Source organism: Lolium rigidum, chromosome 5 (assembly GCF_022539505.1).
Source record: "Lolium rigidum isolate FL_2022 chromosome 5, APGP_CSIRO_Lrig_0.1, whole genome shotgun sequence".
NCBI classification, from domain to species: Eukaryota; Viridiplantae; Streptophyta; class Magnoliopsida; order Poales; family Poaceae; genus Lolium; species Lolium rigidum.
In genome coordinates, this window is record NC_061512.1 from 106937815 (window position 1) to 106953652 (window position 15838).

General features: G+C 46.1%; 1 protein-coding gene across 1 annotated transcript; it reads left to right on the top strand.

The window, feature by feature from the left end:
- Positions 1 to 12453: 12453 nt before the first annotated feature.
- LOC124656233 (fibrous sheath CABYR-binding protein-like) lies at positions 12454 to 14135 on the top strand. The gene is made up of 2 exons (XM_047195014.1): positions 12454 to 12594; positions 12706 to 14135. The coding sequence occupies exons 1-2, from the start codon at positions 12483 to 12485 to the stop codon at positions 14133 to 14135; spliced, it is 1542 nt and encodes a 513-aa protein (XP_047050970.1). The 5' UTR covers positions 12454 to 12482.
- Positions 14136 to 15838: the final 1703 nt, after the last annotated feature.

Below are 15838 nucleotides of genomic sequence, written 5' to 3' on the forward strand. Positions count from 1 at the left end.
AATTTATCATGTTGGCTTCTGTTGATGGAGAAAGACATGGTTTTGTCCGGTCACCGAGCTAGAGTTTCCAATGCCAATGGTCCCTTGCAGTGTTGGATTCAGAGCATAGTTGTGATGTGTTAAATAGGAATTCAGAGCATAGTTGTGACTTGCCGGTTGGCCCTGCGCAACAAAGTTGAAAGTCAATTTCATCAAAGTTTAAATCACAACTTTAAATTCAGAGCATAGATACAATGTTGAAAGTCAACATTAAACTTCTTATAATCTTTAATAACTCCACCAAGGTGCTTGCAAGCATTTTGATTCATATGCCAGACACAAAGTCTATGTATAGTATAAACTAGGACTTCTCTGATTGCCTTTGCCATTGCTGCATCTTCATCGGTCAGAATTGTCCGTGGATATTTTCCCGACATAACTTTCAAAAAAGTTCTAAAAAGCCAACCAAAACTTTCAGCGGTTTCATCATAGAGAAGTGCAGCACCAAAGACAATTGTTTTCTTGTGATTATTTACACCAACAATCAAACCAAATGGACGCCCATCATCTAGTTTCCTGTATGTGGTGTCAAAACATATAACATCACCAAACATCGCATAGTCTGAGACCATTTTGGAGTCAGACCAAAAAATATTGGTTATCAAATCATCCTCATCTACTTGAATTGAATAGAAGAAATCGACATCTTCTGACACCTTCTTCTCCATGTATTCTAACACTCCCCCTGTGTCACCTTCCTTTGCTTGTATTGTTCTCTTTGAGTACAATCGATTTTTTATATCTTCACGTGTACAACCAAGGTTTTCAATTCCACCTGCTTCTTTGGCCATCATATCTATTGTCGCTTTATTTGAAATGCCTACAGACTTTGCAACCTCTGCGTTCGCTATTTGTGCTTCTGTTACTTTTCTCTGAGATCTCAAAAAGTGGGTCATGGTTCCAGGGGCAAGAATATGGTTATGTGACGCCTCAAATTCATACACATCATAAAAGCCATTTCTAAGGCTTATCTTCATACGGGCAGTACATCCACATCGTGTTTCAGGCCTACTATAGCTGAATGTGTCCTCCCTTTTATCATCGCCACGGTAGCCTATAAGTTGTAGCAATTTCTCAGTGCGTTAAAAAATGATTGCAATCATAAAAATAAATGTATAGTCTATACCTTGACGAGAGCATGTAAATGTACGTTGTTGCATTGTACAAGAGTTCTTCACTTTATGGCCACTGCTTCTTCGTATGCTAAAACCAATAGTTTCAGCATACTTATTGTTAAAAGAATAAGCTTCCTCTTCTGATAGAAATTGCATGCCAACCTTTGGTACCCTTGCATTACTGTGACCTGCTGCAGTTTCTTCCACATCCTATAATAATAAATTTCAAGCTTAATCAATACAAAAATGTGGCTATCTGAACGATCTCTTGATTGATGGGTTTGTCGGCGCCACAACAGATGTCACAGATGTCCAGTGTTATAATGTATTATCAGATAAGTGTAGCATGTGTAGTATATTCCTTTTTGTTTTTCTTCTTCTTCAGTATCTAATAAATGGTTTGATAATTCAGAAGTCTACCGATCTTTAATTAGATGACCGGTAATCAAAACTGAACTTATGCATTACAGGATGGGAAGTACTTGCACAATCTGTTCAAAAAGAAGAAATTGGAGAGATTCTTAAAGAAGAATGTAGTGAGATTTCTTACTATTGGCGCCTGAGATTCATCACCATCAGGGACGGCAGAATTTCCATGCAATTGACCATCACCAGTCCTTGAAGAAGCCATCAAGGTGTGAGACGCTGTTCAGTTGGAGAGGGGAAATTGCATATGCATTACCCTTGTTGAGCCTTGTTGATTACTGTGTTTATGCTCTATAGATCTTTTCAGCACCCTTTTCTATTTGCATTACCGCCAGATTAGTTTTGGCGCGCAGGTGTATGTTTTGTGGATGTATTCCCGCGCGATGGGATTGTCTCCTATTTGGTGCCCAGTTTTCGGGACAGTTTTAATGAGGATATGCAAGTATCACGGAGGATACGGAAGGAGTCGTATCAATGGTTTTTTTCTTTTTGCAAACAAAAGCCAGCGCTGGGTGTACATGATTTAAAGCCGTTCGATGGATTGAAACGGCCTGGTCGCACCGATCGTCGCACACGACGGGCACAGGCAAGCCGCGTCCGACGTGGAGGCCGTGGTGGTCGTGTCTGGGATGGACCTGAGGGCGGACGATTTGGAACTGGCGGCGCGAACGTTCCCTAATTCCATGGCGGCATAAGGCAAAGGGAATCAATGATTCTAAATCTACTGATCTGGATCTTCTTGATACAGCAACAAGTCCAGGGAAAAAGAATGATATGGATATGGATAAACATAATCTGGTAAACACAGCTGTTAAGAGAAATTTAGATATGAATGATAAAGAGGATATGGAAACTGGGCATGAAATTGCAGATGCTACTGGCATGGAATATGGAGCTATGTTGACTGATGACAAGGACCAAAATACTATTATTGTTGGTGCAAAGGATACTGAGCGTAACAAAAGAACGAAGAAGGACGGAGCTGACTCCCCTTCACTAGGATCGACGGGATCTCTTGAGGGTTCCGTCCGGTCGCAATGAAAATATTCGGTATGAACTGTCAGGGTTTGGGGAACGACCCGACAGTTCGAGCTCTTTCGGATATTCGGAAGAGATATGATCTCGATGTGATGTTCCTTTCTGAAACTCACCTAGATGATTTTCCTGTTGAATATTTAAGGAGACGCATGAATATGGACTTCAAAATCTGCAACTCAACTACATCCAGGAGTGGTGGTGTGCTTTTGCTTTGAAGAGAGAGATTTCAGTCCAACAGTTATTTTCAGCTCCCAAGTATATTGATGTTAAAATCATTGGTGGAGGTAATTCTGTGTGGCGGTTCACTGGATTCTATGGGGAACCAAAATGGCAAGATAGACACAGGTCTTGGGACAAGCTTAGATAACTTAATGGACAACATAATTTGCCTTGGTTAGTCCTTGGAGATTTTAATGAGATTCTTTTCCCTCACGGAAAACAAGGGGGTAATCCTCGCCCTCAACATATGATGAAAGCCTTCAGGGATTCGTTGGGCGATTGCGGTTTGGTTGATCTTGGATACTCTGGGAAACTATTCACGTGGAAAAGAGGGCGGATGAGGCAGCGTTTGGACAGAGCTGTTGGCAATATGGCATGGTCTAATCTTTTCCCGAATGCAATTGTTCATAACCTGGAGTATGCTCATTCTGATCACAGAACAATCCTTGTTGATACTGAGTACCACCAGGTAGAGGACCATGGCCGATCTAGGCCGAAGCGTTTTGGTCGTGGCCAATCCGGGAGCTGGGGTGCTGGGCAAGCTAGGTCATTTGCATGAAGCCCTCCACGTGTGGGACAGATCAATTCTCAAAAAACCGAAGAAATGGCTTAGGCAAGCGTAAAGGGAGTTTGAAAAAGCGGTTACTGGTGCAATCTCGGATGAAAGTGAGGCAAAGGCAAAGGAGTTAGCTGAACTTATTGAGTTACTGTTAGAACCGGATGAGATTCATTGGCTTCAGCGTTCTCAAGCGAATTGGTTGGCCCTAGGCGATCGCAACACCTCTTTTTTCCATAACTTTGCTTCTGCTCGGCGTAAAGAACTTCATCAAGAAATTAAAAAACGATAGTGGTGCTTGGGTTGAAGGTACGGAGTCTCTGAAACCTTTGATTTTTTAATACTTCTCTAATCTGTTTACTTCAGAAGTTCATGAACAGACCTGGCTTTTTTGGAGAAAATTCAGAATAAAGTGTCTCAACAAATGAATGATGAACTGCTGAAACCCTTCTCTGTTGATGAAGTGGAAAAGGCTATATTCTCTATTGGTGATTTTAAAGCTCATGGGCCGGATGGTATTCATGCGGTGTTCTATAAAAAAACTGGGATGTATGTGGAGAGGAAATCACATTAGAAATTTTGCAAGCCTTAAATTCTGGAGTTATTCCTGAAGGTTGGAACGATACTTCTGTCGTTCTTATCCCAAAGATCGATGACCCTGAGCTGGTGACTCAATTTCGCCCCATTAGTCTCTGCAACGTTATTTACAAGATTATCTCAAAAATGTTGGCTTCTAGGCTCAAAATTATTTTTCCTGATATTATTAGCCCTATGCATAGCACCTTTGTCCCTGAACGGCTTATCACAGATAATGTTCTTGTGGCATATGAGAGCATTCATGCTATTAAGAATAAAAGAACGGGGGTGAACGGGACTTGTGCTATGAAGTTGGACTTGCACAAGGCTTATGACCGCGTTGAATGGATCTTCCTCGAAAATATGATGAGAAAGTTGGGCTTTGCAGAACAGTGGATTGTGCTGATGATGGCTTGTGTTCATTCTGTGAGATACCAAGTGAGATTTAATTCTGAGGATATTGAGATGTTTCTACCTTCCAGAGGGCTCCGTCAAGGTGACCCTCTCTCCCCTTATTTGTTCCTTTTGTGTGCGGAAGGACTTTCAAGTCTCATACTGTATGAACAAGAAGTTGGTGGTATTGATGGGGTTCGGGTGTGCAGAAATGCACCATCAGTTTCACACCTCTTATTTGCTGACGATTCTCTAATTCTCATGAAAGCTGATATGACCAATGCAACTTCCTTACAGTTGGTTCTTGATTCCTATTGTGCAAATTCTGGACAATTGGTGAGTCTGGCAAAGTTGAGCATTTTCTTTTCTTCGAATACTCGCGTCATTTTGCGTGCAGAGATTTGTGAGGCCTTACATATTGATACAGAGGCCCTGTCTGATAAATATTTGGGCTTACGGGCCTTGGTTGGGGCGGACAGAAGCTACTGTTTTTTACACTTTATGGAAAGGATTATTCAGAGGATATCTGGGTGGAAAGAGAAGCTCCTTTCTATTGGGGCGAAAGAAATCATACTAAAAGCTATAGCTCAGGTTATCCCGGTTTTTGCTATGTCTGTATTCCAAATTCCAAAAGGAGTATGCAAGAAGATGATGGATGCTATTTCCAGTTTCTGGTGGGGGATGATGACAACAGTAATAAAATGCATTGGTATGCCTGGTGGAAACTTTGTTATCCTAAAAAGGAGGGAGGTATGGGATTTAGAGATTTTCATTCTTTCAACCTTGCAATGCTGGCTAAACAAGTATGGAGGCTTATCAAGGACCCAGATTCTTTATGTGACAAGGTTCTTAGAGCTAAATACTACCCTCATGGTGATGTCCTGAAAGCGGGGCCAAAAGCAGGTTCTTTATTTACATGGCAGAGCATTGTTTTGCTGGCTTAGCTACCTTTAAAAGGGGTTATATATGGCGTATTGGTAATGGTGAAACTGTCAATATTTGGACTGGCCCATGGATTCCATCGAGCGTGGACAGAAGGGTGACCACACCCCGTGGTCCCATTGTCTATTCCAGGGTGAGCGATTTAATTGATGCTGATAGTGGTTCTTGGGATGAAAGTCTGCTTAGAATGCTCTTTAACACTTGTGATGTGGAACGGATTCTTCGGATGCCTCTGAATAATAATGGGTTTACTGATTTCATTGCTTGGTCGCATACCCAACATGGACAATATACATTAAAATCAGGATATCATAGCCAGTGGAGACATCAATTTGGAGCGAGAGGTAATCTTCTTGCGCTCCCTGGAGGGTCTGCAACTAATCCTATATGGAGTACCCTATGGAAACTAAAAATACCTAGCAAAGTGAAGATTTTTGTATGGAGAGCTCTACATGGAATCATTCCCTTAAAAAGTATTTTGGCTAACCGCCATATTGGGAACTCGGGTGAATGTCCAATATGTAATCAAGGACCTGAAGATATCAGACATCTTTTTATTTTAGTGTCTTCCTGCGGTACCGTTGTGGAGGGCTCTCGGTATTTCCGAAATTATTGATGAGGCCATGGTGGTGGATAGAGCAGGTTCTACAATGCTGGAGCATCTTCTACAGCTAGAGTCTAACACGTTCCCAGGGATAAGCGTGATCAATTTCAAGGAATCTATCTTGGTGACTTGCTGGTACCTTTGGTGGATGCGTAGGAGGCGTACACATAATGAGGATGTCCCACCTATGTACAAATGCAAGTTATCGATTTTGGGTATTTACGGCGTACGCAGCCAAAGCTAATCAGAGTATGGCTAACCTGAGAACTATTAAATAGTCTAGACCGAGCTCTCGCTTTGTGAAACTGAATGTGGATGCGACATTCCAAGCTGATTCGTTATCTGGTGCAGCGGGAGTAATTCTTAGGGATTATAATGGAAACTTTATTGCTGCCTCAAATGTGGTTATCCCATGTGTCTCGTCGGTGGCTCTAGCAGAGGCTATGGCAATGAAAGAGGGATTGTGCTTAGCTGAAAGTATGGGATGTAACAGAATTATTGCTGAATCTGATTCTTTGGAAACTATCGAAGCCCTCTCGGGGGAGGCAATGTGGTGGAGTGAATCGTCTGCTGTCTTTGCACATTGTGTAGATCTAGCATCTACCATTGGAAGTGTGGAGTTTCAACATTGTCCAAGGGAGGCAAACCAAGTTGCACATGAATTAGCTCGCTATAGCATTATTAATTATAGTTCTTGTAATTGGGTCGATGAACCCCCTAGTTTCCTCCTGGACAAGATCTTGAACGATGTAATTCTTGTGTAACTCGGAGTCAGCAAGTTTCTTACGCACTCTTTTCATTCCAGTGTACCTAAGGGGCCTGGAAGGTTTTTAATGAGGCGGCTTGCTGATGGTTTTAATATATATATGATTTTAAAAGAACGCTAAATTAGGGATACGATCCGTGATCAATTTTCGTGAGCTTCTGTGTCGTCTCCGCCACATGCCTGGTGTCGGGAAGAAAACAACGCCATGATCACGACGCCGGCACCAACCTATGCATTCTAGTACATAGACGACGCCGCAGCAACAATGCGCACCTTTGCCGGTCCTGACATGGTCGTGGGCACACAATTCCTTCCTTTGCACCATCCCTGTCCAATTAATGATGCTTCTCGTGAGCACGGCAATCTATCAACCTCCTCTGATGATGAGCCGGTCATGGCGCACGCGTCCCTTCTAGCGAGGATACCGCCATGGACAACTATACTCGTGTGGCAAGTGAAAGGATGATTCGAGGGTCATCTACCTCGGCTTCAACATCTTCAACAATAAACAATTCATCGACCTTGGTTGTATCCGCTTCAGCTATTATAGCATCCCAAGCACATGTATCAAACTGAATCATGTAGTGTCACATTAAATTTTTTGACGTGAATTAGATATGGACAGTTAGTGTACCTTTGAACTTTGAATGCAGGTGGATATACTAATATCACATCTCCAATTGTTCCTAAAGTTGGGATGGCATTTAAGTCATAAGAGGATGCATGTCCTTTCATCACATATGCCAAGCCATGTGAGAACGTGAGGTAGGCGGCGCGGCAAAGTGTACCTCTTCATCTAGTTGGGCATTATCTCGAAGTCCCTTTTCCAAGAAAAGAAAGCATAAGTATTCCAGGTATGGGGTTGAGATGATCGAAATAGGAGTAAAACCAAATATAAGTGGATACTAACCATTTATAATTAGACTCGTAATTGCAATTTTTTGTTTTGGCTTATGCTATACTTCAAGAGATCATTGGAGAGGGGGTTCAATTTGAGACCTTGGGTATACCATGGTAATGAATGGGGTATGCAAGGAATGATACCAGAGGAGTTCGAAAGCTCTTGTAGAGAAGGCAAAAGATTCACCCTAGATATGTATTGTTAATAGGCTTGTAGCTATGAGCTATCTCATTCAAAGTTACTACAAAGTGGACAACATACTTAAGGTGTTGGATCATTAAGAAGCCTTGGTACGTACCCCATGGTTCCAAAACAAATTGTCATATTGTGAGTTATAATCTACAATATTTTATGGAGTTAGACATGTTATCTCAAGTTATATATCATTGCAAGATATTTAGATATGCATGACTTTGTATAAATAGGGTTAGTTATAGCATTTGAATGAATTCTTATTGTGTCCTTAGAAATTTCCCATGAGGGTTTGCATTAATCTGATGCACACCACCTTATTACATCTCATGGGTCGCACAAAGTTTCAACATGAATCACCCGACAGAAAAGTAAAACCATATGATCTCTAAGCATCTTGAATTCTATTAGGTTGTTGTGTATCATCTATGTGCTACTCTAGTGATGTTATTAAAGTACTCTATTCCTCCTCCATGATGTAATGTTGACAGTGTGTGCATCATGTAGTACTTGGCATAGGTTATGATTGTAATCTCTTGTAGATTATGGAGTTAACTATTACTATGATAGTATTGATGCGATCTATTCCCCCTTTCATAGCCTGACGGTGACAGTGTGCATGCTATGTTAGTACTCGGTCTAAATGCAATGGTCTATCATGCACTCTAAAGGTTACTTAAATATGAACTCCGGATGTTGTGGAGCTTGTTAACTCCGGCTTGAGGGAGCTCTTGTAGCCCTACACAATGAATGGTGTTTGTTATCCAACAAGAGAGTGTAGAGTAGTTTCAGTTATGTGATCAATGTTGAGAGTGTCCACTAGTGAAAGTAGGATCCCTAGGCCTTATTTCCGAACATCGAATCTCCGTTTACTTATCGTTACATGTTGCATGTTTACTCGCTGCCATCTTTATTTCAGATTGCTATTACTACTCATAATCATCCATATTACTTGTATTTCACTATCTCTTCGCCGAACTAGTGCACCTATACATCTGACAAGTGTATTAGGTGTGTTGGGGACACAAGAGACTTCTTGTATCGTGATTGCGGGGGTTGCTTGAGAGGGATATCTTTGACCTCTACCTCCCTGAGTTCGATAAACCTTGGGTGATTCACTTAAGGGAAACTTGTTGCTGTTCTACAAACCTCTGCTCTTGGAGGCCCAACACTGTCTACAGGAATAGAAGCGTGCGTAGACATCAGTCGACGTCTTGGGTACCGTCGTTCTGATCATCGAAGGCACCCCGCGACGCGACGACTTCTGTCGCCCTTGCCTCCTCTTGTGTGAAGATTCCCGGGCTCGACACGGCGGCCATGGAGCCCGACGTGATCATCTCGTGCATCACAGGCTCATTCGGCGGTGGCATCTCGGGGTTGGAGAAAGAGAGAAGCCCACGTCGCAGGGCAGGCGAGATGCCCTCGTGCATTGCACCATCGTACACCGACGGTGACGGCGTAAACCCCGCCATGTCGGTGGCGTAGGTGTCCTGGAACATGGCCGTGGCCGGCGACGCCGGCGAGAAGGTGGAAGGAGATCCGATCATACGTTGGGTCGGCCATGGCCCGGGGAATTGGCCGCCGCGCGGCTGGGAGAAGTTAATGGAGATCAACCTCGCATGTTCGTCCGCCGCCGCCACCCTCTTCGCGTTAAACTTCTTCTCCCTCTCCGCCCTGCCGCGAGTTTCGTTCCGCCGCCGCTCCACATCCGCCACCCACTGCGCGTTTGTCAAACCCGGCAGCCTCTGTTTTGGCGCCCGCGGCTTCCTCGCCTTCGGCGCGCCACCGGCGACGAGCTTCTTCAGCGGCATGGTGGTGGAAGGGAAGAGGATGAGCTGCAACTGTGGGGGAGAATGGCGGTAGCTCCTCCGAAATTCGACGGGGCAAATGGTTCTATGCGGCACATTTTGGAGGGAAAATGAAATTAATGGAGGAACTACCAGTTCTGTCGCCGACAACGCGGGCCCGCTCGATATTTCACGCGCTTTTGTTTCGTCCGGAGTCCCCGACCGGACCTCGAGAAGCCGGGGATGGACTGGGCTCTCCGGATGGATGAAAGGCCAAATCCGAGGGGAAAACGAGGAGCCGGAGGCGCGGCTGGGCCGAATAACGCTGTCCGGATGGAAAAAAGGGCTGCCGGGGGCCTCGTCGGGGAGACGGCTGGAGATGCTCTTATCGTCTGAAAGACAAGAAAAAACGCGTAGTGAAGAAGAATCCATGAAATGCCGCACACTTGCAACCGATTCTCTTAGTTAATTTAGTTTTTTCCAATTAAAAGAAGGCTCTCGGCCATAGTACTTAGTCGCTTCGCGAACTTGATACAATTAGAGGCCTATGAAGATTGTGCAAGATCAAGGTGGGTCCGTACGTCGGTTGCAACGGAGGAAACCACGAGAAGATGGATTCTTAACAAACAAGGCAAGAAGGCGTCAATAAAGGAAAGATTATATTGGACCTCAATGTAACCTAATTGAGTTCGAACAGGAATCTCGGGACCTGGCCTCCTATATAGAGAAGAGGGCCTGCCGAACAACAGAAGAAGAACACATACAATCTTTGACAGCATAAGTCCTTTCCAGAAAGGTGAATATGTTAGGTTGGCTTGTACTTAAGATAAATTTTTTTTGACTTATTATGTAGCAGCTCCTGCCACACTCATTGTTCATTAAATAATTAAAAAAAGCATTTGGTGAGCAAACACTTAGTATTTTATCAAGTACCTTAATGCCTAAAGCTGTCTGTTCCTTTGGGCGACTAATATTCCATTTTGTTAAGCAATTTTTTTTTCGAGATTGCCACTTCGCCAAAAGAAACGAGATATGAAAAGTTCTAATATTTTCCTTCACCATTTTTTTGTTTCAGAGAAAGATAATAGAAATTCAGGTAGCCTTGTCAAGACGGGATTAATTAGGACTAGACGACCCCCAAATGAGAGTGTGTTACCTACACATCTACCAAGCTTGTGTTCAAAGCGATCCTCTACCGATTGCAATTGTTTATTAAGGAGCTTCCTATAATGAATAGGGATTCATATATATTTAAACTTCAATGCACCAAATTCGCATCCAAAAATGTGCTTGTACTCTCCCACTACCTCTTTAGCCTTGCCAAAACAGAGCTGCTCAAAGATGCACAAAATTAATTTCATGTTAATGGCTCTCTCTAAGTCATGTTCCATGAAAAGATAGTGTTATATGGAGAAGTCACTTTTTAGAAAAGAAGATGCATCTTGTTACTATGCGCAATATGAATCCTTTTAGGCCATGCGCCAGATGTCACATACACCCCCTAAGAAGAATATCTTTGTCGGTGAACACACAATCAAGAATGCCCCCTATTGGTATGCATGCAGGTGTCTAGTGTTGGCACATGTCCCACATATCCGTGCTCCTGACCTGCACAACCGGTATAACCACGATGGCCAGACTGACAGTAGTTACTCTTGGATGCTCTCTATGCTCTAGGCTAGCCGCACACATCAACAAGTCTTTCCATTGCAATTTATCATCACTTGTGCCCTAAGAAACTTTCTTGCCAAACACACTTGTGAGAGGTTATACGAAAAAATAGATATATCTTGCTAGTGCAGATAATACTATCAACACTTGTAATATCCTGGGCCAAGGTGTCACAGTAAACCAAAACCATCCTAGATAAGTATCCAGTAAAAACCATATTTAAATATTCCAAAAAAACAAAAAATTGTAGTATGTCAGGAAGGTTATGTTCCAAACGCATAAAAAATTTAAACTTCAACCCATACAAAATCAGCAATGAATTGTAGTGTTTACTTTTGCTAGTATACACATTGGATTTTTTTTGCACCATTTAAATTGTTTTGAGTTGACAAACTTGGAATTTTACATGCATATGCATATCATTTTTCGGTTGTGGGGTCTTTTTAACATAAATTTACATCATTTCTACCATTTTCTGCCGAAAGTTGGTTCTCACCGCATATTTTCTCTCAAGCCTATGCTCAACGTGAAGTTGATCGGCCAAAAAGTTGCACCCAAATTAGGGTGCAAAAATTGTTCCTTACCGAATTTAACCAAGGAACACAATTCTTCCATACCAACCCCAAGTCATGGCGGCAAAAAAAGTTTCGGCGAATACCATGGCATGTTTTTTGCGAGTTTATTGTTCTCCTCGTTCTTCCACTGCGGTTTACTTCTCTCTTCCAAACCACTTGTACCGTTAAGTCTTCCTCATTAATCAGGACAAGTTTGATTCAAAGGATCTTCAAAAGAATTTTGTAGGGTTCTTATCCTTCCTATAGAAAATTTCCCTATAGATGCCATTTGATTTAAAGGATTGAACTTTGAGAAATTATTTTTAATTGCTTTCCTATATTACAATTTCATAGGATTTCTAGTAAGAGACCTCTTGGAAAATTTTCTATGTGTCTATAAAAATTATGACATGTACTCAATCTTTGTATAAGGGGAAGAATAATTCTGTCTCACATGTACCATAATTTATTCTCACCTGGTTTCATTGCCCAAAGTGTAGTGTAAAGCATCTGGTCCAAAACCAAACCCATGTTGCAAAGGAATGCCATACGTGCAACCGAAGCTTGGCCCCTACCCTAGTACTACCTGTCCTCGTCTAGAGCATCCACACGCGCGCGCTTGGGATTGTTGTAGCAACACGAAACCACATTGCATCGCGCGCGCGACAGATGGTGCACACACGGTACGAGGACGAGGCAGGCCATGGACCTCGACCTCGCCGTGCAAGAGACCCGGCCGGCCGTCCCCGGCGAGGACTTCGACTTCACCACCACCGAGACCGACGCCGCCTTCCTCGTCCTCGCACACCTCCCCGGTAAGCTAGCACGTCTTCGGCATACGTTGGTTGCTGCACCGTCATTACCGGCCGGCTGTTGATATGCCAGCATGTACGCGTGGGTTGGTAATTACGTATGCGTGTGTGCAGGGTATGGCAAGGATGAGATCGATGTCCGCGTCGGCGACGGCGGCAGGGAGATCGGCGTCGTGGTGGGCGCGAGGAAGGACTATGGTGGTGGGCTGGCAGTGGAGGCCGCGGCGGCCGGGAGGCGGCTGCGTGTGGCGCACCGGCGGACGGTGGAAGGGTTCCGCCGGGTGTTCGACGTGCCGCCCGGCGTCGAGGTGGCCCGGATCACCGTCGGGTTCGAGGAGGACGACGAGCTGCTCGTCGTCATCATGCCCAAGCTGCGGCAGCAGGCGCCGCCCGAGGAGGACGACGGGGAGGCGCGCCTTGACGTCGAGAGCACGGACTGGGAGTGCGCTTCGTCGGACGCGACGGAGGTCGAGCTCGACGACGCGTCGAGCCTGGAGCTGGAGCACGAGGACTGGGTCGACGTCGAGTCGTCCGAGTCGGAGCCCGAGCCCGAGCCGCCTCGCGACGTGCCGGTGGAGACGCAGGAGCCCGAACCGCCGCGGGACGTGCCGGTGGATCCCGTGGTCACGGAGGTGCCGGTGGAGACGCCAGTGGAGGTCGAGGAGCCCCCGGTGGTGGACATCGAGTGCGACGTCGTGTTCGAGGTCCCGGTGTACACGGAGCTGCCGGTGGAGACGCCGATAGAAGTGCTCGTGCCTGACCCACCGGCCGACGACGTGACGGACCCGCCGGTCGACATCCCGTGCGACGTCGAGTTCGACCAGCCGTTCGAGGCGCCACCGGCCGCCGTCGAGGAGCCCAAGCCGCCGCCTGTCGCCGAAACACCCGCCGAGGAGCCAGAACCACCGTCGCCACCGCCTGTCGCCGAAACACCCGCCGAGGAGCCAGAACCACCGTCGCCGCCGCCTGTCGCAGAAACACCCGCCGAGGAGCCAGAGCCACCGCCGCCGCCGCCTGTTGTTGAAACACCCGACGAGGAGCCAGAGCCACCGTCGCCGCCGCCTGTGGTTGAAGCACCCGCGGAGGAGCCACCGCCGCCGCCGGTGGAACCACCCGCCGAGGTTCTGGCGCCAGTCGACCCACCACCGGTTGAAGAGCCGCCGCCGGTGGAAACACCCGCCGAGGATCCACCGCCGGTCGACCCACCACCGGTAGAGGAGCCACCGCCGGTGGAACCGCCACCTGTGCAGCAGCCACCGCCGGTCGATCCACCGGCAGAGAAACCAGAGCCAAAGCTCGAAGAGAAACCGCTTCCATCGCCGCCTAGTGAGCCCGAGAACAGCAACGAATCAGGCACAGGCAGTGAATCGGACAACGACGCGGGAGGCCGCGGCAATGGCAGGCGACGAGGAGTCGGGAGAGGGCGGCGGAGGGGCAGGCGGCGCGGCAGGTTCCCGCTGGGCATGGCGGTCGCCCCCGCCGTGATCCTACTCGCGTTCGCGGTGGCTGTGGCCAGGAGGCGGCGGCAGCAGCGCGGTGGGTGACGTCGCTTGGTCGATCCAGCAGAATCTGTGTGCGTGCGTGCCGGAATGATTCTTTAGCTAGCGCGGCGCGTTACAGTTGTGTAAAAACGAATTTTCGTGTGGTTTTGTTGTCGACACTGAGTTTTTGTGTGATTTGAGCATTCAAGCGCTACTTTTCGTTTGCGAAACCCTATATGATCATTCAAAGTGGTTTAACACCCCGGAGATTTTTAGCTCGAAATGAAAATTTGTTGAGGATGAAGTGTCCGAGGACACAACATAAAAAGCAGGTGCCTCTCCAATACAAAGTCCTTCCAACTTCGAAAGTCCAACCAAGATATTGGGCAAATTACATCAAGTATTCAAGTGTCCTATATCTCGAAGCAGTCCCATTCAGTTTCATCTTCTGCATTTCGAGTTTTTGTTCAAACTTCCCTGCATAAGATAGAAGACTGGACTTACATAAATTGGCTAATCGTGCATATTATTTTATAAAAAATCCACACAAGCTGCAGGCAAAATCAGTGAGAACTTAAAATCCATGAACACATTGTTGCCAAAAACACACCTCGTAAAGGAGTCCAATGTGTGTCCGACGATGCATCCAGTGGTTTGATGTGCTTCTAGTAGTTGTGTGAAGAGTGCTGCTATGCGTACGATACATTCTATCCGATTTGCATACGACGTTGCATATGGGCCTTGGATGTATTACGCCAAATCCAAAAAGTCGGGTGGATTTGTCGTGTGCACAACACTTCCGTTATGTGAAGGGTTGGATACATGCACCGTATGCATATCGCACGGAAAATGTCGTATGTGTAGTTTGCGGTAATTGTTCCTGCCTTTTCGCATATCACTATTAATTTATAACTAACTGGCATTTCAAAAGACTGCCATCTTTTTTAGTAGTTCAACGTTTTCTAGACTGATCAAATATATATAAAAAATATATCACCATCTACTATAGAAGCTAATAGGCTATGAAATGCATTTTCATAAAGGATGTACATGTACTCATGCCAATTTTTTGATAGATTTTGATAATTATATCCACATTTCAGCTTATAACAGTTCAATTTTAAAAGGAGTGCCTTTTTGTTTTAGAACGGAGGGAGTAACGAGAATTCTGAGGGTGGTTAAGTTTTTTTATGGGGCTATACGCGTGGTTAAGTGGCCGATGTATATTTCTTATTTACCGCCTACCGGCCCGTTCCGGCCCACTGAACCCACCCAGGATCGTAGAACATTCTACCCAGCCCATTTCCAAGGGCCGGCCCGGCCCTTCCAAGCCGTAGCACACGACACCTATTGACCCACCTGCCTTCCTTCTCCTCCTCGTCCTCCTCCACCTCCACCTCCACCTCGCTCCGCCCCCCGTCGCGCCCCTCCCCTCGCCGCGACAACCGCCATCGCCGCCGCCCGCCGCCCAAAACCCCGCCGTACTCCTCTCCACCTCAACCCCCATCTCCCCGAACCAGATCGAGCGGCCCCAGCTTCCGCTCCCAAACCCGGCGGGGCCGTCCCAGGGTCTCTCGCCGCCGAAACCCCACCCCGAGCCCCCTCTCCTCCCCCGCCGCCTTCTCCCGCATGCCGCGGGGCTCGGCTGCCTCGTGATCTTCCGCCGCCGATCCCGTCCGCCGCTCCTGGACTGGCGCCGGCACTCGATTCCTTTTACTGGTAAGGAAGCCCTAGCTTCGTCGGATTGTTGCGCGTTTTGCTCCTGC

Excerpts from the sequence above, each read along its gene's own strand:
- LOC124656233 (XM_047195014.1), top strand. The coding sequence starts at position 12,483 with ATGGACCTCGACCTCGCCGTGCAAGAGACCCGGCCGGCCGTCCCCGGC. Across the intron at positions 12,595-12,705 it reads CGTCCTCGCACACCTCCCCG|GGTATGGCAAGGATGAGATC; the intron begins GTAAGCTAGCAC and ends GCGTGTGTGCAG.